Below are 24,815 nucleotides of genomic sequence, written 5' to 3'. Positions count from 1 at the left end.
GAATTGCCTGCTTTCATCACTGCAGAGTTCAGGACTTCAAATTAAAGGGGTACAGGAGCATTCCCCTAGGCATTCTAAGGCATTTGCAAATGAAACCAACAATGTAACGTAACAAAGTACTTTAATCTGTCATATAATTATGTACAGGAGAAAAATCAATAAAATAAACAAACATTTTCAGCGACATTTCTGGAGAGGCCGTGTTCGAAATAAAAGCTTCGACAGAGAACGAAGTATTGGTTATCAGAGCAAATACCGCAAAGCCCGTGATCTTCAAAACAATACAGCTTTAACCTCAGAAAGATGACGCGATCCAACTAAAAAGTCAGTAATAGTACTACATTATGAACCTTGCATTATTTTACTCTGATGGCGATAAAATTGTCGTATATCACAAAGATTTACTATGTTCTATGCGAAACAGTACAAAAACAGCACTCAAATGTTTTAGCTAAAGCGCTTTCGTTTGAATATTTAGATTCTCAGGTTTCATCTATACTTGAACTTAAGAATACCAGGTTATTAAGCACAATAAACAGTCACGCAAGATCTAAGCGAAACTTGTAACACAACATTTTAAAATAAATAACCACTACTCTCATATCTTAGTAAATTACGCGGAGGAAATTTCTACACAATTAGGGAAACTGAAATATGTTTTCTTTTAACCCTGTGATAAAATTCCTGCACAAAAAATGTCCGTCAATAAAAAGTTTAATACAAAAGAATTTAATACGGTTTACTTGTAGAGTTCTCCCAAAGGTAATGTTCATGGACTTGTAAACTTTCAAAGTGCTGCTACAATTTTAATACAATATTATTCTTCAATAAAACTCTGTTCTCGCACTTAAGTTTTAAATATACGTTTTTTATTATCATTCAAAAAAAAGTGATAAATTAGTAACACTTATCAGTTTAAATACATCCATCAAAATATTCCGTTTTCCAAAATTAGTACTTGCAGCTTCGCAAAATAAAAGCTAGAAGCTTGGTGGGCGAGTTAAATAATTAAAAATTCAACCAGACGATGACACAAAACTGGCAAAGCATACAACAAAACGTACATGTAAAGAAACTATAATGCATTTAATTTGGTGCTACGTAAAAAACACTATTGTGCTTGGCAACACTTAGCTGAAGTGTTTTAGCACAAATTGATGCATAAAAAATTATTTCCCCATTATCATCATCAACATAATTTATACTTAGATCATAAAAAACGGTAACACTTTCTATCTCTTTATTGTCTCTTCATTAGGGTCGTCAAAAACGGTTAAAAACCAAATCCCTTTTGCCTTGAAATGTGCAAAACAGTTCATTGCACAAAATATTCCAAACTGGAAAATATTTCACATCAAGCATGATTTGAAGTCTTTTCAGAGCATTAACTGTAGGTATCAAAAGGACATCATAGTCAAACTAGTACCCAGGCTCTTTCAGGCATCGGGATCCTGTTCTGATTGGATACTAGAACTCCCAGCTGCTGGACAATTACAAACACTGAAGTCCGACTGATCGGGGTCGTATCTTTGTTCCTTGCAGTTGTTTAATACCTGATTCTTGCTCATTGGGGGTTGGGGGGGGGGTGAATTGATTTTAATCCCCTGGCGCTTCGTTAGCTTTGTTGCTCTTCACTTTCCTCAAACGTGATGAGATTCTGTGGGACCTAACATACAACAAAAGATAGAGAGTTAAGAAAATTGTGTAATTAGAGAGTTTATGACAATGTTCGATGCACGGACGTTAAAACTGACATCTTGTACGGAATAAACTGATACATGACAATGGTCAATGAATTCCTAAAACTTACAACATGAAATGCTCAGAAACTAAACGATTGTTTGGACGGAAAAGACAGCTAGCAGCTACTACTTTCCCTGTGTAAATAAGTAAATATATTGGTTACCAAAGCTCTATTGTAAGGCCCCAAGTCGGCTACTTCCCACAATAAACCTGTTACGTTATCATTCTCTGTACAATTACATGTATGCTTTTCTTCCGGTTTTCTTACAAAACATTTTAAGACCATCACAACCAGAAGGTTATTACTGACCTTATAATCTAGTTTCTCCTTTGTGGCCCCTCGAACATAGCTGTACCACATTTGGGCAGCGGCTTTCGTTCCCACCTTGAACTTGTAAGAGTTTCCTGTGGACAAATATGATTAAAAGCAAATTTGTTAAGAAATAAGTCACCTATACTACTTTGTTTATTTCATGGATAGCTTTTAGATGGTATTTCGAAGAGTACTGCATGGAAAGTAGAAGTCAGTGAGGGATACCAAGGCAAATGACTGTATACAGCCAGGCCTTCCACTAGTTAATTAATTATTAACAATTTGCTCAAAAAGGATCTCATTGACAATAATAAGAATGTCATGGGGAGCAGGGATGGCGCAGTGATGAGAGCGCTTGCCGCCCACCAATGTGGCCCAGGACGATTCTCGGGCCTGGCATCATACGTGGGTTGAGTTGTTGATGGTTCTCGTCCTCGCTCCGAGGGTTTTATCTCCGGGTTCTCCGGTTTTCCTTCCTCCACAAAAACCAACACTTCTAAATTCCAATCTGATCTGGAAACAGTGGACGAATAGCCACACCGTGGATGTGCCGCTGTGCATTTGTCGTCGCTATCAACACTCATTGTCAAAACGTGCAACATCCCTTAAACTATAAAAATTCCCTGACTTTTCGTTGACAACTACGTGAAAGAAACTGTTAAGTTGTGTTCTGTCAGCGGCAGGTGAGGAATTAATCGTCCCACCACTAACTGGTTTGTTAGTGTTTTTTATGCTATTTTAGTGCTACCCTCGTTAAATAAAGACTTTACTTACTTAATTACTAAATCTCACAATAACACACAATCAATTTTTTTTTATCTGGCTTACAGTTTATTGCAATTTAGGAACGGAAGATCTCAAATTCATCGATTTATGGAGCATATTTTTCAATCGATTGAGGCGAACCGACAACGACCGTTGCAAATTATTAACGAAGCCATCGCTTGGGCTGCCTGTGGTTGTGCTCACAAGCAATGTACACTATTTTTCTAGTACTTCAATCCCAGGAATATGCGTCTCCTGTAATTTGAAAAATAGAGAAATAGAAGCGTTCTTGATTAAGACTTACCTCTGGTGTCATCTGTGAGTTGAAAAGCATCAGGGTGACGAGGGTCATCAAGCAAAACAACTGTGTACTCGGAAATGTTCACCATTTTCTGAGGATTCTTTTTAAACTGCGCAAAAACCAAACACAATAAATCAATAAAGTTTCAGAGAATATAGTTAGCTTTTCTAAAAGCATACAATAAAAACATGTATTTAATTATCATTTGTAATATTTTGTCGCAAAAGTATCATTTATGTACAGCTAGAGGTTTACCCAGCGTCACCATCCCGACTTGAAATGAAATTACGTAATAATAATTTTATGGAACTAAAGGAGGCAAAGTCTGTCGCATAAAAAGGGAATATAACGTGCTTTAAGCTGTGTTATCGACAAACAAACTCTCCTTGCTTGTCGCAATACTTTTCTCATAGGTTCCATTGGGAGAACTGAAAAAACCGTTTCTTTAAGGAGGCTCGATGTAGTTTTTTTAGCCGAAGGGTGGTTGTTTTGAAAAAAAATCTCTGGCAAGCCAATGTTCAATTTTTGCCAATACACCATAATGACAAAATGACAAATAATTACCGGTCATGTCAGAAGGACCATAGCACCATTGACGTCTTGTTCTCAACAACGTTTCTTGACTCTTGTTGTTTATTTTTGAAAGTTAAAGTAGTGATGACTACTCGACAAAGAAAAATCTGTAAGAGCGTTTAATCAAGAAGAATCGGCCCGATCGGCGCTATCTTTTGGCGCAGTTACTCTCACTGAATTGTACACACATCAGCATACTGCGAGTGGCTAGAGACTGGTGGAAAAGAGAAAACACTTCTTGACGAACGCCGCAGTCCAAATGTGTAGGTAGTCAATCTCTTACTAGAACATATCATTGATCAGAGTCAATCGATCGGATCAGCTGTGAGAACAGAAACGTCAGTGGTTGCTGTGGTACCGTGAAAGTGCGGGTAAAAAAATTGGTCATTTCGGGATGGCAAAATCGAGGATTGGCTTCCTGACCACCACTCTTCACTACCATCGAGCCTCCTTAAGGTATTAACAATTTCCCCAATTTTTATAAATCGCAAACTAGTTGACATTGTGTTTTATGCCTGACTTTCTAAACGTGGATAAAGAAGCGAGGCTACTATAAGCAGGAAGTGTCAAATTTTTATAGCCAGTAACTGGAGCAAACTAACAAATTCTATTATAAAAGAAGTATATCTGATATTATGGGAAGATATTAGGTAATTTCTACTGAAAGGGGCTAACTTGCTTTCTCATCTCCAGCTATTGTTTGGGTCGTGACGCAAGACTTCTAAGTATTGCGTGACGACTCAAATAACGGTTACGTTGGTATATATGTTGTGGTTCAATTTCATCCTTGGTTCAAATTTTATTTTCCTTTGTTTTAAACTCATTATCATACATTACCATACCCAAAAAAAAAGGAAAATAAAATTTAAACCAAGGATAAAATTGAACCACAACATATATTGCAAAAAAAGCCCATATCATGTACATACAGCAGCTCTGTCACGCCCTCCAAATGTTCTGTGCCTGGGAAGAAAAAAGTGAAGCCAACTTCCTACAAGCCCTGCCCAGAATTTCTGCCACGATGACACCTAAAGCCAAACAGACATATTCACGTCAGCCTGGAATTGCAACGTTTTTCGCCCAGTGCTTCCATAAAATCTGTGACAGGGTCACAACCAAACAGACAAGTCAACTAACAGAAACAAGTCCCGCAAAATTTGAAACATTGTGCCAAGGGGTAAACTTCGCTATCCACTCTCAAAAATCCCCGCTCCCCTCCCTCCTCCAAAAGGTTTATTTTAGAATTTAGAAGAGAGGGCAAAACAATGACAATCAGAATATAATTAAATGCCTGGAACAGGAGGGCATACTACATGCTGTTGTTGGCCAAATACTCGTCAACATAACCGTAGTATTCTTACTGTCAGTCACTTTCTTGTTACTAAGCAACATCTTTACAGGAAACTGTGGGTTCGATCAATTCTGTCATGGGATTCTGACAAAACAAATTCTTGTTTTGCTAAATGTAATTGTATGGTGTTCAGCAACAAACACAAGCAGCACAGATCGATAGCTTACTATAGATGAAAATGATTTAAGTCAAGGACCAAGAAAAAGAGAGAAGATAAATTTTTGCAATTGAATCCGATGAAGTAGATCACATTATAAACAATCACGGCCCACTACAGCACTGTACTTCAAACTCACCGTCATTTTCTTGCCTTCTTTTAAACACTTCTTCCGTTTGACAAACCCTACAGAAACGTCCATAGTTAGTTTATTGATAAATAAGGAAGCATCATCACTTTCACAACTATGGTCAATGTCCAAGATCAAATTCTGAACCCTTCCAATGTACCAGACGCTAATTCTTGGTTTTCATGTTACGTCATAAAATTCTGAAATCAAATTCACTAGGCCTACTAAATTTTCGTTGTCATTAGACGTAAGATAAACTAAAAATATATCTTTTTGCTTTCCAGTCGATAGTGTCATTCGTTATCAGACATTTTGAATATTTGAGTTCTCCGTCGTTGTGATTCAGCTGAGTGCCGTGACAAAGCTGTTTTGTTTGAAAGGCCTTTCCTTTCCATTCTCAGCGATTGAACATTTCAGTGGTGTTTGGAAACTGCTCAGGCATGCCGCCGTGTAAACAAATGAGTTCCAGTGTTTCTCTACTCCGGCGGCCATATCTGTGTCCCTCGGAAGGACCAGTGTCTCCATACTAAGCTTTATAATTTGCGTGGAAATGTTCGGCAATTAACTCGCGAACGGTACACCGCACAGACCTGAACTTGGAGAATTGCTTATCTATTATCGTCTGTAATATTTGAATTCATCTTCTGTGTTGAATGGTTTCAATTTGATACGGGGAAACCAGCAATACTAACTGGTCACACACAAGGGTTTCATTTGTGAACTTTTACATGTACATGTACTAGTTAGAACCACCTTAAACAGCATAATAAACGGTACTGCACGAAAGGGATACTGAAGAGCATTCATTGAATGGTCAAACGCTGGAGTTTCATCCAAGTACATACACTTGTTCAGCATATAAACTGGATGAAAGACGTATTGATAAACAACATTCATTTGTCTTAAAGAATGGTCACACATTAACATTTCATTAACAGACCGTATGTAAAAGTTAGAACTACCTTACGTCATAATTCATAACAACACCAAATTAAAGCACTGCCAAATAACTTTCACCGAATAGGTCAAACACAGCATTATACATGAAGGGCTCCATCCAATGATTCAAACATCAAAACCACATTACATGACTCAACGTGTGACTTTGATTTGGAACTTAAAGCAACTATGTCACGGCTAAGTTTTAAAATCTTATGTTATTAAATTTTGTCAAATATTCGCTATGAAACTAAATGTTTGCAAAGAAATTAATTCTTTGATACTAAATGACAAAACCATAGCTTCCTTGCAGGTAAATGTGTCTCCCGGGCGTCATAAATTAAAGTTACAAGCAGACAAGATTAACTTTGAAAACTGTTCCGCCGGACCATATTTCAAAAGCCCACATCACAATCCGTTTCAATCTTCGACACTTTTAGCCATCCGTACCTTTTTTTGCATTTGGTGTGTTATTTAAATATTCCTTCACTGTTTTAAGAGGTTATTTTATACAATTAAACAAATTTGATGATCATTTCCTATGCCTAAGTTTGGCTAAAATCTGTGACACGGTCCCTTTAACACTCAGTGAACATCTGGTCTCAAAGTCGTCAGTGCTGACTAACTTTATAGTCATATTTACCTTCAATAACAAACTCTGTAGCAGGTGGACACAGTTTGTGATCCTCGTTCTCATTGTCACTAATGACGCTGTAAAAATAGAGATTAAAGTAAAAATATTGAAAATATAACATAGTGCCTAAATAATGATAGTATGGACTGGTTGCTTTCTCGGACACTGTAGTAAAATAGAAAATACCAACCAATAAAGAGACTATCAATTATCACAGTTACAGGGCAATCACAAGATGTGGTTATTTAAGATTAGCTTCAACTTTGCAAGTTGTTGAAGAAAAATTAACACCAGCTGAACCAGAACATTTGAATTTCGAATTTAACCACAATAATGAAGAATAAATACAATGTAGTGAAATCCCTCACCTGTGTCTGTCTAAAGTCATGTCCGAACTCGTCAGATTTCCTAAGGAGGGAAAGAGCACAATACCTGGTCAGTCTGAGGGGCCTGGTAATTAATAGAGCATGTACATCCCAACCTCCCCACCCACGCTCCTTAGATTAGTGTGACTAGCCGTGCATGAAGACTAAAAGTAATATTTACCAAGAGATGACTTGTCTTCCAGTGGTAAGCTGTCATCAAGAAGATTCCGAGAGCCAGTGCTGCTTGCTATACTGCAACTAGAAATTTTAAACATGGCCGTCACACCTTGGTCTGTGTTTTGTGTCAAGATTACTACTCTTCAAGTCTCTCTCTACCCAAGTTTGTAAACCGTAAGTAGATAATGCATGTACATATAATATGTAGGAGTAGCATTTACAAAACTAGATTTGATCAATAGCAGGCTTCGATGATTAGAATGATAACTATCAGATCAGTTATTGTCTTCACTTTGTAACGAACATGGGACTTGTAAAAATACTACTTACTTCATCAGGCGATGAGGTCAATTGTTTGCGTGTCGTTATCTGTAGCATGTTGGTTCGCATTATAACTCTGACTGTTAGATGTTGTTCCATTTTAGGTTCGCTTTGTTGCTGACCGGCTGTTGTACTTTCTGATCGTAGGTATCCAAGCTTCAGGAATTTCGATTCCACTACCTCTATTGATGTTATTAGGATTAAATCTTATATGGATAGCCTCTTTGACCAATAGCGGCAATAGTAGCAAACCAACATGCTACAAATAGCGACATGTAAACAATTAATCGACCTCGTTACCTGATAAAGACTAGTAGTAGACACGCAGTCAAAACCGACGTCGCGATCAACAACTCATCTTTCCAATCTTACACCAAGATGAACAATAGACATAATTTACATAACATTTTTAATGACAAGTGAAAAAGTCTTTGGAAACTGATTGGTCAGTTTTGCCGTGAAGTTATCGGCTATTGAAGACTAACAAAATGCTCATTTGACTGTTCCAGGCGTTCGGTTGGTTGGGGAACAGCGTAAAAACGGGATAAGTTGAAGACCGGCGAGTGGAGAAAATGGCAAGGCGACTAAAGCCTTCTCCTCCACACCCCTCGTCTTTTTTTTTTTCGCTCGCCTTTTTTCACACTGCTCGCGGACAAGCCGAATGCCTGGAACAGGCTGAAATGTTCATATACCGTATATTTAAATCTCAGTTGTCGATTCAGTAGAAAACCGTACAAATGTAAGTCAGTTCATCAATTAATTATTTTACAAAGCACAAAACAGTACCAATAGCTAATCTTATGATCACAAAGCAGCTTACGTTAAAGACTCGGTTGATGACAAAGCACTTCCTCCGAAAGTACTTAATACACTGGAAAAGAAACAAGCACATTCCAGTTAATTACAGCTGCACTGTCACCACAATTATCACAAACGTTGTGTGAAGTAACAGAAGCCAAATACATGTACATAGTACTGTCTGAACATTGAACACGATCAATTGCAGCATCTGATTGTTCATACGAAAACGAACCTTGACTGCTACAAATAAATTTAAACTCAGATCAGCAGAATAACTCAGAAAAGTAAAACCGCCACCTAACCACCTTGTACTACATGTACAGCTGTACAACAACTTGCAATGATAATTATGTAAACATTTAGTGCAGTTCTGCTCTTTAATACCAGAACAGGTCTAAACAAACACGTTGTTTAGAGAGTCCTGAAGGGGGATATAAATCCTATTTTCCCAGCCCAAATTTTACCCAAATCCCATTTCCCAGACTATTGTTTTCCCAAATTTTAAAAATCCCAGTCCCAGTTCTACTGTTTTTCTGTCTATGATTCCCATTCCCAGTGACAAAATCCCAGTCCCAGTAAACCCAAATCCCATTTTCCCAATGAAAATTTGCCCAAATCCCAGTTCCCGTTTTACCCCTTCAGTTCCCTCTATGTACACAAATCCTATGCCTGGAAACCAGCTGCTGATTTTGATTTGGCTGTTGGTGGCAGCCGAAAAAATAGTGAACTATAAAATTTAATTTACTAATAAGGGAATAAATAAATGCATGTACAAAAGTACACAGGGATTTTTAAAGACATCACTAAAGCTGAGTGGTTATCAATGCCTCTAGAACAAAATTTAATTTGCTATTTATTTACCAAATGTTTAAGACATTGCACGACGTACACTGAAGGCCAAGTGCATTATTACTTAATAATACAAATTAATGCGTGTTATGGGTCTTCCAGCTATACTCACTTGGTCCCTAAGCTGGCAGACTTTCTGTGTCCTGGAACAAATTTTACACGAGTGGCACTTGGTGAATTCCTAGGTACATCTAAAAAGTGAGCAAAAATTGCAGGTTACAATTCAATGCTAAAGTTGCAACTTCACACTTAAGGGTAGATAGATAGATAGTTTGGGTAATGATTTAAATTAGACTCACCACTTATACTCTCTCTTGACCTGGAAGGAGCTTTGCTATTCAGATTAGAGCTGCTAGCCTTGGGCTCAATCCGAAGAGATAACCTAAAAAAAACAGAGTAATCGCCTAAATCAGAAAGTTCAGTTTCAATAACAATGTGGAAAAATGAGAAGTCAACTATACACTATGTTAGAAGTGTCAGTAGCTCTAAGGGAGTGCCTCAACATGTACGTAAAGTAAATGTTATTGAGCGACACCAATAAGTAGTTTACTGTTCAAACTCAAATATGGCGACAGTAGACTTTCTTATTATATAAAAGTTGTTTGCTTCTCGTTTCCGGTGGTGGAAGAAAGCTCAACTTGTAACCAAGTCGAGCAAGTCTGATAGGCTCGATTTCCAGCCGCTTTTTCGGGAAAATGAGCCTGCGGTCTTCCCCCGAAAGCATAATTTTTTTAATTTTTAAATTACGTCACAGACATGAACGACCGCTCACGCGTCCAGCCGTTCTCTCGGGGAGGAACGAAGACCGGACCCGAGAATACGACGGAAATCGAGCCTAAAGTCTAGGGTGACAGTTATACAATGTAGTGCAGGCTCAGAATGTAAAACAGATTTTCCAGGATGACCATCAGGCAAGTTGGGGCCATTGCGTGCTGGACCAACAACGTTTCTCAAAGGCCTTGATTCCTCTGTTAACTAGAAAAACCAAAAGGTACAAAGTTGCCCACAGAACAAGTGAGGAATAAAATCCACCAGGCTGCAGCCCGAAACAAAAATCTACTAGCCTTCATGTTACTACCTACTGTAGGCCATTGATCAGACACTGGAGTTTTCTTACCAGTTAGAGTACATGCTGACCAGGTAGTTCACAATTCCACTAAACCACCAAATTATCACCGATGACATTAAATTAATTTCAGTTCATAACCCAGCCAACACATGCAACTATGCCAAATTATATGACGACCATATTATTGGAGTTTATCTTGAAGACACGACATTTTTTCAGGTCATTGATGTACATGCATAAATTTCACTGCAATTGTGAGACAGCAGTAATTGGCAGCAGTCATTTCTTACTTGTAGTTATCGTCTTCCATGAACTTCTGCAGTTCTTCAATATAATTGACAGAGCTTAAATAAGTTTGTATGTGGACTGCTGGTTCAAGATTTTCTAAAAATAAAACAAAGGAAAAAGATTTGTGTCAGCGCTGTAAACTGCAGCATGTAAACTACAAAATACATGCAACATGCAGCATCCATGGGAATTTTATCAGAAAAGACAATAATTATAATAATTATTTTTATATATTATTTGACAATAAATTGTCTTTGAACAAGTAAAATGTGAGAATGTCCATTTTGCTTCTGATAATTACCAGGAATTGGAACTATCTTTAATAGTTGTGTGACATAAGAAAACTTCTTGAAACAAGACCTCACCGTAGTTTGACAGCTGGAATTCTGCAATCAACCTTATAACATCATTCATCTGAAAGTCAAAAACAAAAATTGGTTTCAGGTCACAAATACAATGAAATTAAAAAGAGACATCTCAGTAAACAACTACATGAACATACCTTGCGAGTCCTAGCATCATCTAGACCTCCAGTGTTGGGATGAATAGTGTCTATGTAAGTTAAATCTGTCAGGTACATGCCTGTTGAAAAATAACAAAATAAATCAGAATTTATAATATTACCAACAAAATATAATCATTCACCATCATTCTGTCTGCATCTTTATTAGCCTGAATTTCAGACCTCCCTCTCTGGTTGCCTACTCCCGAGAAGGGGCTTCTGAACAAATCTGGCTCTTATGCCGTCCGGTGACGTCATTACACTTTGGTTTTAATTCATGCCGAAAAGTTTCTGTCAAGGCCATGAAATTGTGAAAGAAAATCGCTTCAATAAAGGATTACTGGGTATAAAATTGTTTTAATAGTAAACTTTTGAAAACTTGAGAAGGATGAGATTTTAATCGACTGCAAGCTACATGTATATTCTTTTACGGAATCGATTTAATCTGAACTGATTTGCTTTAGGCATTAGGGCTAGATTTCTTCAGACGACCAAAGAGGGAGGTCAGGGCCCGGTTGCATAAAACGCCCATAACACTTACGGGTGTACTCGTAACTTAAGTGAGTTGCATTAAATCACTTTAGTGGTCCACTTACGGAGTACACGTAAGTGACTTCACTTATGATTTTCGTAAGTGTGCACTTAGTGTTGTTTATGCAACAGGAATTGCGGGTGTTGCATAAAACTTTTTTTACGGGAAAAATAGCACATATTAAGTTAACGGAACCTATATAGGTCCCGTATCTTCAATGGAGTTAACAAGTACTTTTTGACAAGTACTTTTTGAGGGGTGAAAGGGAAGGGTTGTTTCTTTATTTTGTACTTAAAACGCGCTTTGCAATCCACTACTTACGTTTCAGTTTAACTCGTCGTCGAAAATAATATAAACAACAACATAGATTGGCAACAAATATTGAAGTAAAATCACATTTGTGTATCATTTCCACTCATTTGTTTTCTCAGTTAATGTCAAATGTATAAAGTCAAGCCGTTATACATATTTCAAATAAAAAAAGATGTTATCAGTTTAATAAAGTCACTATTGCACAAAGTTAAGTGTGCCCTTAAGTGAACATGTAAGTTGCCCCGTAAGGCAGACACTTACGAGTGCGCTAAGTATGTTCCATGCAACACCCATAAGTGTACCCATAACAGATTCGTAAGTGTCCTACTTAAGTGAGTACTTAAGTGTATGTTTTATGCAACCGGGCCCTGAAATTCAGGCTACATCTTTATATAATCAAGCATGCATGGAAATTATTAACACCTACCTAGGTATGGAATACAGGGAAGTTTGACTGCACTCAAGTAATCCCTCAGTTGTTTCCTAAAACAAATCACAAAATAAGTTTGGCGGTTTTTGCATGTTATAGCCCTGATTATGAGCCAGTTTTAAGGGCATTCAAACATGACTTTCATTCTACAACTACCACAAGATCATTTAATAAGTGAAAACTATCAATTGCAAAGTGCCTTTTGGATCCTTAAAGTTCAAAGTTTGAACTTTAAGGATCCTGGAGCTATAAACTTATTAGATGTTTTTTTATTATTTATTGTAAGTTATAACTGGCAAAGCTAGGGAAGTATTAACTATTATATAATAACCTAAATTCTTTGCGCATTTTGATTGGTTCTTACTTATGATCTATCAGAGTACAGACACATGGATGACGTCACGCAGTGGTGTGACTCACGCGCGTGATCAGAGTTCATAGTCCAAATCAGAGTTGTCGGCAAAGTTTTTCAAACTTGCGGGGCCACAACAAAGCAAAAAAGTTCAGCTTAATTACAAATCTTCAGTGAGAAACAATACGCCAAGCATCGTTCACCTTTCGAAGCATTTAACTGGGCGAAACAAGCTTGAAGAAGACAGTGAATTATTCGAGAAATTATCCGAAATCTGTATGAAAGTTTGACCGGTGTTGTACAGTTGGACGACGCCACGGGAAACAAACGAATTTCGGTTGAACGCTTCGGTTAATGCTTACAGATTTGAACAACTTTCCAAATCGGAATAAAGGTTAGTTTTTTCATTGACTTTCAATTGACCATTTTTCTGTTTATTCAATCGGATTAACAATGCTTCGTGTTAACGAAAACTTAATCTGATAGTGAAATCAAAACAACTTAGCTCATCGGTACGGCAGCATTGCTCACACAGAAGTGTGCTGAAGTCTTGTGTTATTATATAAAACAAATAGATTTCATTTTGCCGTGCGTCTGTTCAGTAATAGATCACAGAAGACGTCAAAATGTGGTATGAACATCAGTGACCCACTCGGCTAGCGCCTCGTGGGCCACTTCTCTGTTCATACCACATTTTGACGTCATCTGTGATCTATTACTGAACAGACGCACGGCAAAATGAAATCTATTTGTTAAGCATACAACTACATGTACATGTACGTACAGTAGAAAATACAAATGGAAAGAGAGTCATCAGGGGGGGGGGGGGGGTGGATTTGTGTCCCGCTTGAGACAGTTTTCTTTCCTTCTCCATCTTCTTTCACTTCAAAAGGTTGTACGAAGTATAATAAAATTAACTAAAGGTAAATCTGCATTCAGGCCCAGCCTAGGCAATGCACTTATAAATTTTAGATTACGTCACTGGTTAATATATGGCAGAAGTACATGTTATCCCAAAAAAGAGGTTAGACATGTACAATGCATGGTAGGTATTAGAAACCATTATTCTTGGCATTACTTGTTTTCTTCCTCTGAAAGAAGTTCTGCCAGCCTGTCGAACTGGGCACGATCTCTTCGATAAATTAACTGTAAAGAAAAGAACCATGCATCAAGTAAGATGTGATAATATTTTTTTCTCCACTACACACACGAATGATTGGCCCCATTGAGGAGGCCAGCTTCCAATGCATTATAAGGGGTTTTGGTGACATTGCTCCAAAATAGCTATAAATGTAGCGCTAGTCTTGTTCCAGAGCACTGTCAGCCAACAGAAACTAGCACTGAAATGGTGTATATTTGCAACAGCGACAACGTTTCCCTCACCAAAATAGGCGACAGGTGGGTTTGAAAACTTAACAAGTGACAAAGCCACATCAGAACCCCCCTTGGAAGGCCTCATTGAGCCAGTGAGTCAAAACTACTCTGACTCCTGAATGTTGATTTACCCCTTGCAAATTAAGATATTACAAAGTTTTAAACAAAGCTGATAACAGACAAGTTAGGGTTAAATGGAGTTCAAAATTAGATGAAACATTCCTCAATGTTAATCACTTAGCTTCAAATTGAAGGAAACCTCAAAACAATAGTTTTCTAAGGTAGAAAAAAACCAATGAAGTGATAAAAACCCAAACATAAACAAGGATGGTTCCGACTGACGAAGAATAAAGGCGGATTATGAGCAACAAACTTGAAAAAATGCCAATTTTTTCAAGTTGAGATGTCTGTGACATACAGTAGGTACATACGTGTAGTTCCTTTAATTAATAAAACTTGCCCCTTTGCCTTTCATTCCAGACAAGAGAATTTACAGACTTGTGTGTATTTATACTCCCCCTGAATGGGATGCAAGCCAGTCCATTGCAGGATTACATTGTACTCCCCAGCAGTAAATTCGCCAGTACCTATTTAAACACCTGGGTGGAGTAAGGCACTGCGAGAGTTAAGCATCTTGCCCAAAAACAGAACACGATGACCCTGGCGAGGGCTCGATCTGGAGTCCAACACACCAACTATTAGGCCATGGTGCCTCCCTCAATGCAAACCTTAACTGCATGTTATTTATTATTATATTAATGAACTTACTGCCCAAGTCTTGTTCAGTCTGTAGATAGGAGCACTCTGAAGTCCAGATATAACAGCCTTTAGTGAGTGAAGGTTGTTCAACTCCAAAAGTCTCTGTGTGATACAAGAAATAAAAAGACAAAACAGAATACTGTACTTTCCTATTGTATAAAATTAATAAAATTTATTGTTCATTTAATTGACAACAAAATCAAGAAAGCTTCACACCAGTATGTCATCTGCTAATAAAATTAACTTATCTTCAGTCTATAGGATGTTAACTTTGAATCCTTGTCAAAGGAGTTCAAAATAGCCAACACATTTTAGTCATTCAATTTGCCAAAATACATGTTATTATGACAGTCTACTGTGAGTTAAATGTCATTTTAGGACAAGGTCCACATGGAATTATACAAGTCATCTTCCTTACAAGATACTGGGGAAAGGAAACTTTTGGATCTCAACTTATTTTGAAAACTAGGTGTGATAGGTACATGTTAAATGTTGATCTTTAACATACATGTACACCAAATTTAATTCAGATTTCTTATTTTCTGGTAAGCTAGTGCGTACTATCCTACGTACTAACAGACAATTTTTGGTAGAACTGTCCTTGAGGGGAAAAAACAGACATACCCAGCTAATACGTGTCCCAACAGTGTCTTGAAAGCATTTCAAGCAGTACTGGTAACTTGAGAGACTATCCCAACTTACAGACAACCAGCTGACAACCAACAAACTATATTTTTAAGTTATCCAACAATTTCAGTGGATTCAGGTAGTACATGACATTATGTACATGTATTTATAACTTACAGTAGGATTAGAAATGACTCAGAAGTTCACTGGGGGCTCACCTTAGCAATCTTAATAAAGTGAGTTAAAACTGCAGCTCTGATCTTTGGTTTGTTGGCATTGAGAATTTCTCTGACCACCCAAAAGCTCACCTGTATAGAGCATTAATAAAATTAGTTAATAAAATTGTATATGAACACTCATTGTACAGACATTTTTGATGACATTTGATGCAAATTATAAATTCAAATAAAACTCAATCTAGGGTGATTTTAATATTGTACTTTCATATTTAAACACATGTAGTTGCACAATACTGTGACAAATACAACTTTAATGCATGCAGTAATGTACAAAACAAACTTACAGAGTTTATACTGTACGTGACTTACATGGTTAAATCTCTTTGTGAGTGCCACTACATTTGGTGCAAGTTCTAGCTTTTGTTTCTTTGTCCAGCCACAGCCTGATAACTCCTAAAAGAAACACTCATTTTATTAACATCAATTTTGGAATAAAACATGCACATGTGCACATTAAATTAGAAACAAAAATACATTGTCCCAGTGGACTCCAGGGCTATGGCCTAAAAGATACAGAACTGGATCCAGGGACTATTTCAGGGATCCATGGTGCTAATCAACATTAATTTGTTTAGGCTCCAAAAAGTGAAAATGCTCAATAGGCTCTGCATTCAAAGTAAAATACTTCAGGGCCCAGAAAAATTGAATATCAACCACAGGTACTTGTACTGTACACTGTATATTTATTATTATGTGCTTGGTCCAGTGTTCATTGTTAACCAATTATTTTATCTATTATAAATTATGACTGGTCAAGTATAATTTTTACATTTATTTAGAATTACATGTACATTGTACATGTAACTTACATCTGGGTGAATTGCCTTAAACACAGCCAGATCCAAAATAGTGAGCTGTTGCTGTTAAAAAACAAATCAAAACAAATAATTTATAATACAGTTACAAATGGAAAGGGAAGGGAAGGGAAGGAGGAAAGTAGATGGAAAGAAGATGGTGAAACAGCTACATGTAGCTAGCTAGAAGGAAAGGGGCATGAGAAGAGGGAGGAAGGAATGGTGGAAATAAAGGTACTTGTAGGAACGACATGTGAGGGTGAAATACAGGCATAGGAAATGGGAATGGGAGAACAGAGAAGGAAGGAAAGAGTACATTCTTCATCCCCTTCTTAAATATGCAGTCTTTCTTACAGGTACAGTGTAAGTGATCACTAAAGGCTATTTTATACACTATGATTTGTGGGGCCAATTTGTTGTTGAGAGAAATCAGGAAGCAAATTAACATTTGTCAACATGACAACTCAGCTGACAGAAATTGACAATTGACATGAGTGGCAACAATGTGAGCACATTGTGTAGTGGACAAGGCTTCACTTTTCTTGTCCATCTTGTTTAGCTTTATTCCCAGTCCTTTGGCCTACAGCATACTTTCTCTTGTTTTACATGTACTATTTGTAGTTCTCTATGTTCTCCTGGGATTGAACTACAAACTGTACCCTGACTAGTGATCCCCCACACGCATGTCTGCAGTGAATGTTTGATAAAAAATAAAGAAACGTGACTTACAGCGAATTCTTCAGGTTGGACCTTCAGGACATCAAACAATGCTGAATCAAAATCCTTCACTTCAGTTGAATCAACCTCATCTTCCTCTGAAGACTAAAAAAGATACAATGTACCTATCAAGAACTGTGTAAAACCTACATGTAAGTTAAATGTGAAATGGGTCCCCACGGGCGGACATGATTTTGGACTAAAAAGAACATTTGATAAAACAACTCCAAAATTCGCATGTGGGTTTGTTTACGTATGTGAAACAGTATTGTATTTATTTTCCCTGGTTTTTGCTTCATTTTAAAGGAATTAAGCATATGCAGAAAACTCTGTTTTCCAAGTCGGCAGTTTTTTGAAGTTTCTTTGTTCCATTTTAACAAAGAAACTATTTCTTTATTTTTTTTTTTTTTTTTCCCCAATATTTTACAATGTTTCACTTAAACAACCCGCACACGCATTTTGGAGTTGTTTTGGCAATGTTTATTCAAGCCCAAATCACTTCCACCCTTTTTGCACCGATGCCTTCAATTATATACACTGTACACATGTTACCAGCTTCATTGGTTGTTTATTAAAACCCTGTAAAGCAATTTTCATCCTCACCTCACCAGTGACACAGTAACTGCCATTTTCAGGAAGTTCTTCTGTTGACATGGCAATATTGACATTTGGTGAAAGTTCTGTTTCCAGTAAATAATGATTGGCATATGATGTCTTTGAGGTCAACATTGCAGTGGCTTGATTGGCACCTTGTTTATCTAAAGAACTGTAAAGACAAAAGAGTCAATTATACTCACTGTACGTGGTAATTATTTAAAACACAAGGCCCTGTATAAAGAAAGTCTACAGATATCCATCTCAAGGTGCTATATAGAAGAATTTGACGAATTGAACAGCCTTGACGGGGCAACAACAAAAGACAAGATACGGGGGAACAAAATAGGCCTTCTACATGAACTGTAAACTGGATCGAATAAAGCTGGAATCATCTGTTTAATACATATAATAACTAAAGTACGGTTTTCAACCACGAGATGATATTGATAAGTTAATGACTAATTAATGCAATCAATGACTAATCGATGCAATCCATTCTTGCTGATCAATAACCAAATATTTTGTGGCCTATCGATTAGTCATTGATTATTCATTAATCATCAGCAATAAACAGTGACTATCGTATTTACTCGAATAAGCGCCGCGGCGCTTATTAAATTTTTCGCGCCTCATGTGCGACGCTTATTCGAGGGCGGCGCTTGTTTGAGGGTGGCGCTTATTAAAAATTTTTACGCCACAAAGAATCTTATCCTTTACATTAATTGAAATAGCGTCTTTTGATTGTCAGTATTCGTCTCTTGCTGAAGAGAGAAGTGGCGCTAGCTGTCCTTGCAAAGTTCACGGCATTTACAACATTTACAGAACTACGTATTGTAAGAATGTTGGATAGAAAAACTAATGGACGAGCAGTAAAACAGTCACTTTGAACTGCAAAACATTGCTTTTGATGGAAAGAAATATCCAACTCTTTGTAGTGCTGTTTTTAGTTAAAACGGATTTCCTTGAATAAGCGCTGCATCGGGACTGCGGCGCTTATTCGGGGGCGGCGCTTATTAACTTTTTTTGTCCGAAATGCGGCACTTATTTCAGGGCGGCGCTTATTCGGGGGTGGCGCTTATTCGAGTAAATATGGTAATCAACTGATTTCCTATCGATTACTTTTAAGTACTCATTGATTTCATTGATGTCATCGATTAGTTATGCCTGGCAGAAACTGATAGCTCATATGTAGCACTTTCATTGTTTTAACACAACCAAACGGCTTTAATTTTTAATTTAACCAGAACCAATCGATAAATAATCTGATCCCAGGCATGCTCCAAGAGCCTACTATTTAACAATTAGACGGCGAGCTCGAGGTTTCTTTTGGCTGATAGTTGGCGAGGGGCGAGGCCCCGAGTCAACTATCAAAAGCCGGTAGAAACCGAGAGCGAGCCGTCTAATTGTGTTAGCATAACCCACTAACCGATCTATTAATAACAAAATATAGCTAGAGTTGATTTATTGAAGGTTTTGATTGATAAAATCAGCGAAGACTATGCGCGCGCTCCAAGAGCCTCCAAGAGCATCATCCTGAAAGATTTGAACCATTCTCACAAAAGCATTTACATGTCCTTAACACTGTACACTGGTGACTTTCAGAAAACTGCAAGTTTGATGTATAAAATAATCATTAAATATGTTTACATACTGTATAAAGCAAAGCAGATCTTGGTGCAGATACGTGCTATTGATACAAAGGGCAATTGAATCACAACAACAAAGCACTCATACATAATCATTAGGTGGCCTGTTTACATTGGCAGAAATGAAACATTCTAGGTAGTAGTTTATGGGATCTTGGTGTTAAAAACTAAATGGAAAACACATAGTTACAAGTACAGTGCCCACACAGTGACAAACAAGAGCAATAATTTTTATCTGTGACATCTTGCATCAATGTAACAGGAACAGGCAGCAAAATTTATAAATTGTGCAAATAAAAAAATTATTACGAAATCTACGTGTACTCTACATGTACATGTTGCACTATAAATAAGACTTATAGAAAGTCACGCGCGCGAAAAAAAATGGCTCTTTGTTGTCACTAAAAACATGACCACTCTGATCTTGTGCAATTTGCTGGTAAAAGCTTGCAGTTTCTAGAATTCATCACTCAAAAGTTGCTATTTGCAAAACAAAGCCTGATCTGTATAAATGTATAAAAAAAAATTATAATATGATTACAGCATCAAATGTTTTACTCGTGATGTCAGGATGCAGCTAAGCTTATATGAATATTAAAATGCGCAATATGGCAGAAAAAAGAAATTATATATTTAAAATATACACTCACAAGTCGGAAGTGACTTTTGTATTTCATTTTTCAAAACAAAATTCGCCAAGCCCCGCTTACCTTAGTCTGATCGAGTTTAAACATCTTGTTCAAGGTTCAAGATCCTCTCCCAGTTTTCAGCACGAGATTATCATTTCGTGTGATTTAACTCCAGTTATAACAGGTTACAGAAATAAACGATAAACTTTCTTCCGGTCGTCAAGTTGTTAAAACGCCTCAAAGCTTCCCAGAATCTTCAACGTCAAAATTTAAACCGGTCTTGCAGTCTTGAAAACCAACACGTAAGCTCGTATGTTCCCAGTGTTTTCAAGACGACAGCACCACGAAGTTTCCCTTTGAATAAAATAAGCTTATGTATTCATGGCTTTCAGCTGCCTTTCACAACATTTCCAGAAATCCGGTAAAGCGAAACTGATACCGCGGAAGATGTAAGCTTCTAATTGCAGCGAAGGGTCAGTAAAAGATGTCACGTTCTTGCATGACGGAAAACGAAGCACGTGACTCACAAACGCCGTTGTAATTTGAGCTACAGAGGATCTTTGGCAGTGCAGAAATTCCACTTTGCACAAGCTGGTAGATTTTCGTGTAAAATACGAAGCGACAGGTATAAAAAGATAAACAAAAGCCGTCACAGCAAACTTTTTCTTTGAAGAACCAAAGTGAACTCAACACGTCACGCAGTGCTGCTTCTGCTCATGCTCGTGTTGATCGGCCGCTGCTCACTTCTACTGCATACTCAAAATTGGTGTTGCAATAATTTCTTCGATGTTTTCACGTCGAAATGGAGTTTGAACAAAACGGGCAGATTTCTGTTCATGATGGCCAGTTTGAAGACGCTGAAGAAGACACCAGCGTAATACCCGAGTCATTGACTCATTATAGTACAAATGAAACCAGCCGAAGAGCCGTAGATCTCTCAAATGAAAATCAAAATGGCGGATCAAGCGACCACGTGAATTCATCGGAAGATAGCGAGGATGACGATTTTGGAGAATGGGACTGGGAAGACGAAACTGGGGATTTTACCAAACGTTACAACGCGTCAAGATCAGAAGTGAGTGTGACAAACACTTCTGGAAAGCGCCAATCTACGCTACAACCGAACGAAAAATCGTTGGAAAAATTTGGTAATCGAATCAAAGTTGAAAGGTACGAGGGGCCTAAATTGTCTAATAAAGCCGCCAACGTCCTGATACAAGCGAGCAAAAAGCTTGAAAATGAGAGAATGCGAGCTAAAGACAAAGCAGACAGGGCGACTGTTGAACAAGTGCTTGATCCCCGCACGAGAATGATTCTGTTCAAAATTCTCAACAAAGGAGTCATCTGTGAAATAAATGGCTGTATCAGCACAGGGAAAGAGGCCAATGTGTACTATAGTACTAATGCTGACGGTGACGAGAGAGCCGTCAAGGTGTACAAAACTTCCATCCTGACATTTAAGGACAGGGATAGATATGTGACTGGGGAGTTCAGATTTCGCCATGGTTACTGCAAACACAACCCTCGCAAGATGGTAAAGACTTGGGCAGAAAAGGAAATGCGCAACCTCACACGCATGTACCAAGCCAATATTCCCTGCCCAGAGCCCATCATACTTCGCAGTCATGTCCTGGTCATGGGATTTATCGGGATTGATGGCTGGCCAGCACCACTACTCAAAGACGTCACACTGTCAGAGTCCAAAGCAAGGGAACTGTACCTTCAGTGCATTCAGATTGTTAGAAACATTTACTGGAAGTGCCGACTTGTTCATGCTGATCTCAGTGAATTCAACATGCTATACCAAGAGGATAAGCTGTATGTGATTGATGTTTCGCAGTCTGTTGAACATGACCACCCGCATGCATTAGAGTTCTTGAGGAAAGACTGTACGAATGTCACAGACTTTTTCAAAAAGAATGGGGTGTGTGTCATGACTGTGCGGGAGCTGTTTGACTTTGTTACAGATCCTAGCATAAGTGACGACAACGTTGACGACTACCTTGAAAAGGCCCAAGCCATAGCTGCTAACCGTGGAGTCGAGCAAGAAACCCCTGAAGAAGCAGTGAAGGAAGAGGTGTTTAAGAAAGCTTACATTCCTCGCACACTGGAACAAGTTGTGGACTTTGAAAAAGATGCAGAGAGAGCTAAAGAAGGGCAAGGAGAACAAATTTTGTACTCGACACTAACAGGTTTAAAACCAGACTTAACAGGAGTACTTGCACATCCTGAACTCCTTAAGAATGGTGAAGTTGTTGATGGGAAAAATCAAGGCGAAAAACAGCATCAAGGATGTGACAATGAAGAGGCTGACCACAGTGGAAGTTCAGATGATGAAAGTGACAGTGAGGATGAAAATGATGAACAGAAGGGAAAAGATTCAGAAGAAAAGGGAACTGCTTTGAGCAAAAAAGAACACAAAAAGCTTGTGAAAGAAGCTAATAGGGAAAGGAGGAAAACCAAAACACCCAAACATGTGAAGAAAAGAAAGGAGAAACTTGCTAAAACAAAAAGAGGAAGAAATAGCTAAGTGAAGTTAAAACATTGCAATGCAAATTGAGCTGATAAATATTCAGAAACTAAGCCACTCAGGGCTGAAAAAAAGCCCCAGTTGGCAGGGAACAATAAGAGCCTGAGGAAGTTGTAATTGCAGGCCAGCAATGCATATATATCTTTATACCATGCCATAGAAAATACAGCCAATCAGAATACAAGAACGTGTTTGTATATTCAATGGTATTCAACCCAGCCTTCCCATTGTGCACAGCCTTATGTGCCCAAGGGCACGAAGAGGATTGAGTGAGTGAGTTCCCATTGTGCACTGTGATCTTATTCTCAACGAAATTTAGTAAGCATTTTTTTTTATGGCATGGTATAAAATAGTTACACACTTTCTTGTGGTAAACTATGGAATATCCTACTTGACACATACCAAGAAAATAGAAGTGACTCGTGGGATATTCTAATTATTTTATTAAAAACTAGCAATGGTATATTGCAATTCCAAAGTTTTGATTGGTCACTGGATGAGCTCATATACCATTGACCACCAATACCATACAACCCTCCAAATTTATTTTTTTCCTTAGTGGCCATTTGGCCACCGACTCCTCAAGTTTGGTCACCAGTAAAAAAATTTAATTGTCAAATTAAGTCACGCTTTCAATCCTTGTTCTCAATTTAAGTCGCCAGGCTGGCGACTTCGGTTCCAATTAGGTCGCCAGCTACAAAATTAACTTAACTTAACTTAACTTGGAGGGTTGCCGTATGGTAGCCAATACGCGTCAGTGAAAACAGCTGGGGAGTTCAAATATTGCAATTCTCTGGGTGTTTATTCCACTCGTGCTTGTTGGATATGAGATGGTAGATATACAACGCTGCTTGTGGAATAGTTGTTAAGTAAACCACTCGAAAGAATTGCACAACTATTATTTACTTTATTTATAGTGTTGGCAGTAATATCAGTAAAGTAAATTAACAACCAGAAACAGTTGTCTTGAAATGTGAGAAAAACAAGTAATCACATTTTCTGAAATAAAATACTGTGAATCGTAAGTGGTTGAAATCTGTTCATCATTACCATACACCAGGGTTTGTACTGGTCCTGGAAAACCTGGAAAGTCCTGAAATTTTATTGTGGCACTTTCCGAGACTGAGTCCTAGAAAAGCACTACCGGTCCTAGAAAGTCCTGGAAATCTGTTAAACTCAAGTAAGAACAAAATTGCCAGAACTAACATTATAAGGAATGTTTGGCAGACAGTAAGGAGAAATAATGTTGAGATCTTGGGAGTGAAAAGGGTTAGTGTGAATTTTGGAGTCCTGGAAAAATCAATCTGAGTACTTGAAAAGTCCTGGAAAATTGTTTGTGAAAAAGGGTGCGAACCCTGATGCATGGCATAAAGTACATACAAGGGCTATGCACAAAAAATGCGAACTCTGGCCACGTCTTATTTGAAATAAATAAAGAGGTTGTGCACAGACTGATTTAGTTGCCACAGTGGCCCAGGGGGGGGGGGGGGGGGGTACTCCGGACTGTAAATGACGGGGATGATCGAAGGATTTTTTTAGGTTTGAAATTTTCGATTTCGGGGTTTTTTGGGGTTGGAAAATTAGGCAAGTATTTTTTGGGGTGACTTAGATTTAAATAGGGATTTTTGGGGGTTTTAAAGACCAACTAAAGTGCCTTACGGCGCGGCCTCGGCATATTTCTGGGAATATAGTAGAAACAAGCGTGTTTTAAATAAATGTGTTTTGCTGTTGTTTAATAGTTAACGATGGTGTCGCTTAAGACATGTGGTATTTTAAAAACTGGTTACACAATAGTCTGCAAAGTGTCCCGTGGTGGATCCAGGCTTTGTAGTGAATTTTTGATTTTTTTCGCTTGTGATCACTGGGGTAATTCATCAAGGGATTTTTGGGGTGTTATTTTTGGTCCAGGGATTTTTTTTTGTGTAGTGTTGGAAGACGTAGGGATTTTTTTGGGTTCTGATTTTTGCCTCCATTCTATCATCCCCGTCATTTACAATCT

At 37.9% G+C, this 24,815-nt stretch overlaps 2 protein-coding genes across 2 annotated transcripts; one reads left to right on the top strand and one right to left on the bottom strand.

Moving 5' to 3' along the window:
- Positions 1 to 104: 104 nt before the first annotated feature.
- On the bottom strand, positions 105 to 20,824 carry LOC144642812 (ras-specific guanine nucleotide-releasing factor RalGPS2-like). Its single transcript, XM_078501903.1, has 23 exons — positions 20,368 to 20,824; positions 18,018 to 18,180; positions 17,427 to 17,519; positions 16,713 to 16,763; positions 16,213 to 16,296; positions 15,883 to 15,972; positions 15,047 to 15,139; positions 13,983 to 14,050; positions 12,550 to 12,605; positions 11,279 to 11,358; positions 11,142 to 11,190; positions 10,779 to 10,872; positions 9,719 to 9,801; positions 9,532 to 9,610; positions 8,590 to 8,640; positions 7,453 to 7,529; positions 7,275 to 7,314; positions 6,916 to 6,983; positions 5,343 to 5,389; positions 4,625 to 4,723; positions 3,126 to 3,231; positions 2,054 to 2,148; positions 105 to 1,666 (listed from the first exon to the last, which is right to left on the bottom strand). The coding sequence occupies exons 2-23, from the start codon at positions 18,141 to 18,143 to the stop codon at positions 1,616 to 1,618; spliced, it is 1,680 nt and encodes a 559-aa protein (XP_078358029.1). The 5' UTR covers positions 18,144 to 18,180; positions 20,368 to 20,824; the 3' UTR covers positions 105 to 1,615.
- A 219-nt stretch (positions 20,825 to 21,043) lies between these two features.
- LOC144642685 (serine/threonine-protein kinase RIO1-like) lies at positions 21,044 to 23,841 on the top strand. The gene has a single exon (XM_078501716.1). The coding sequence runs from the start codon at positions 21,089 to 21,091 to the stop codon at positions 22,814 to 22,816; it is 1,728 nt and encodes a 575-aa protein (XP_078357842.1). The 5' UTR covers positions 21,044 to 21,088; the 3' UTR covers positions 22,817 to 23,841.
- Positions 23,842 to 24,815: the final 974 nt, after the last annotated feature.

The sequence above is a fragment of the Oculina patagonica genome, chromosome 1 (assembly GCF_052425735.1).
Source record: "Oculina patagonica isolate OP01 chromosome 1, crgOcupat, whole genome shotgun sequence".
NCBI lineage: Eukaryota > Metazoa > Cnidaria > Anthozoa > Scleractinia > Oculinidae > Oculina > Oculina patagonica.
This window is presented reverse-complemented; position numbering and strand designations above follow the sequence as displayed.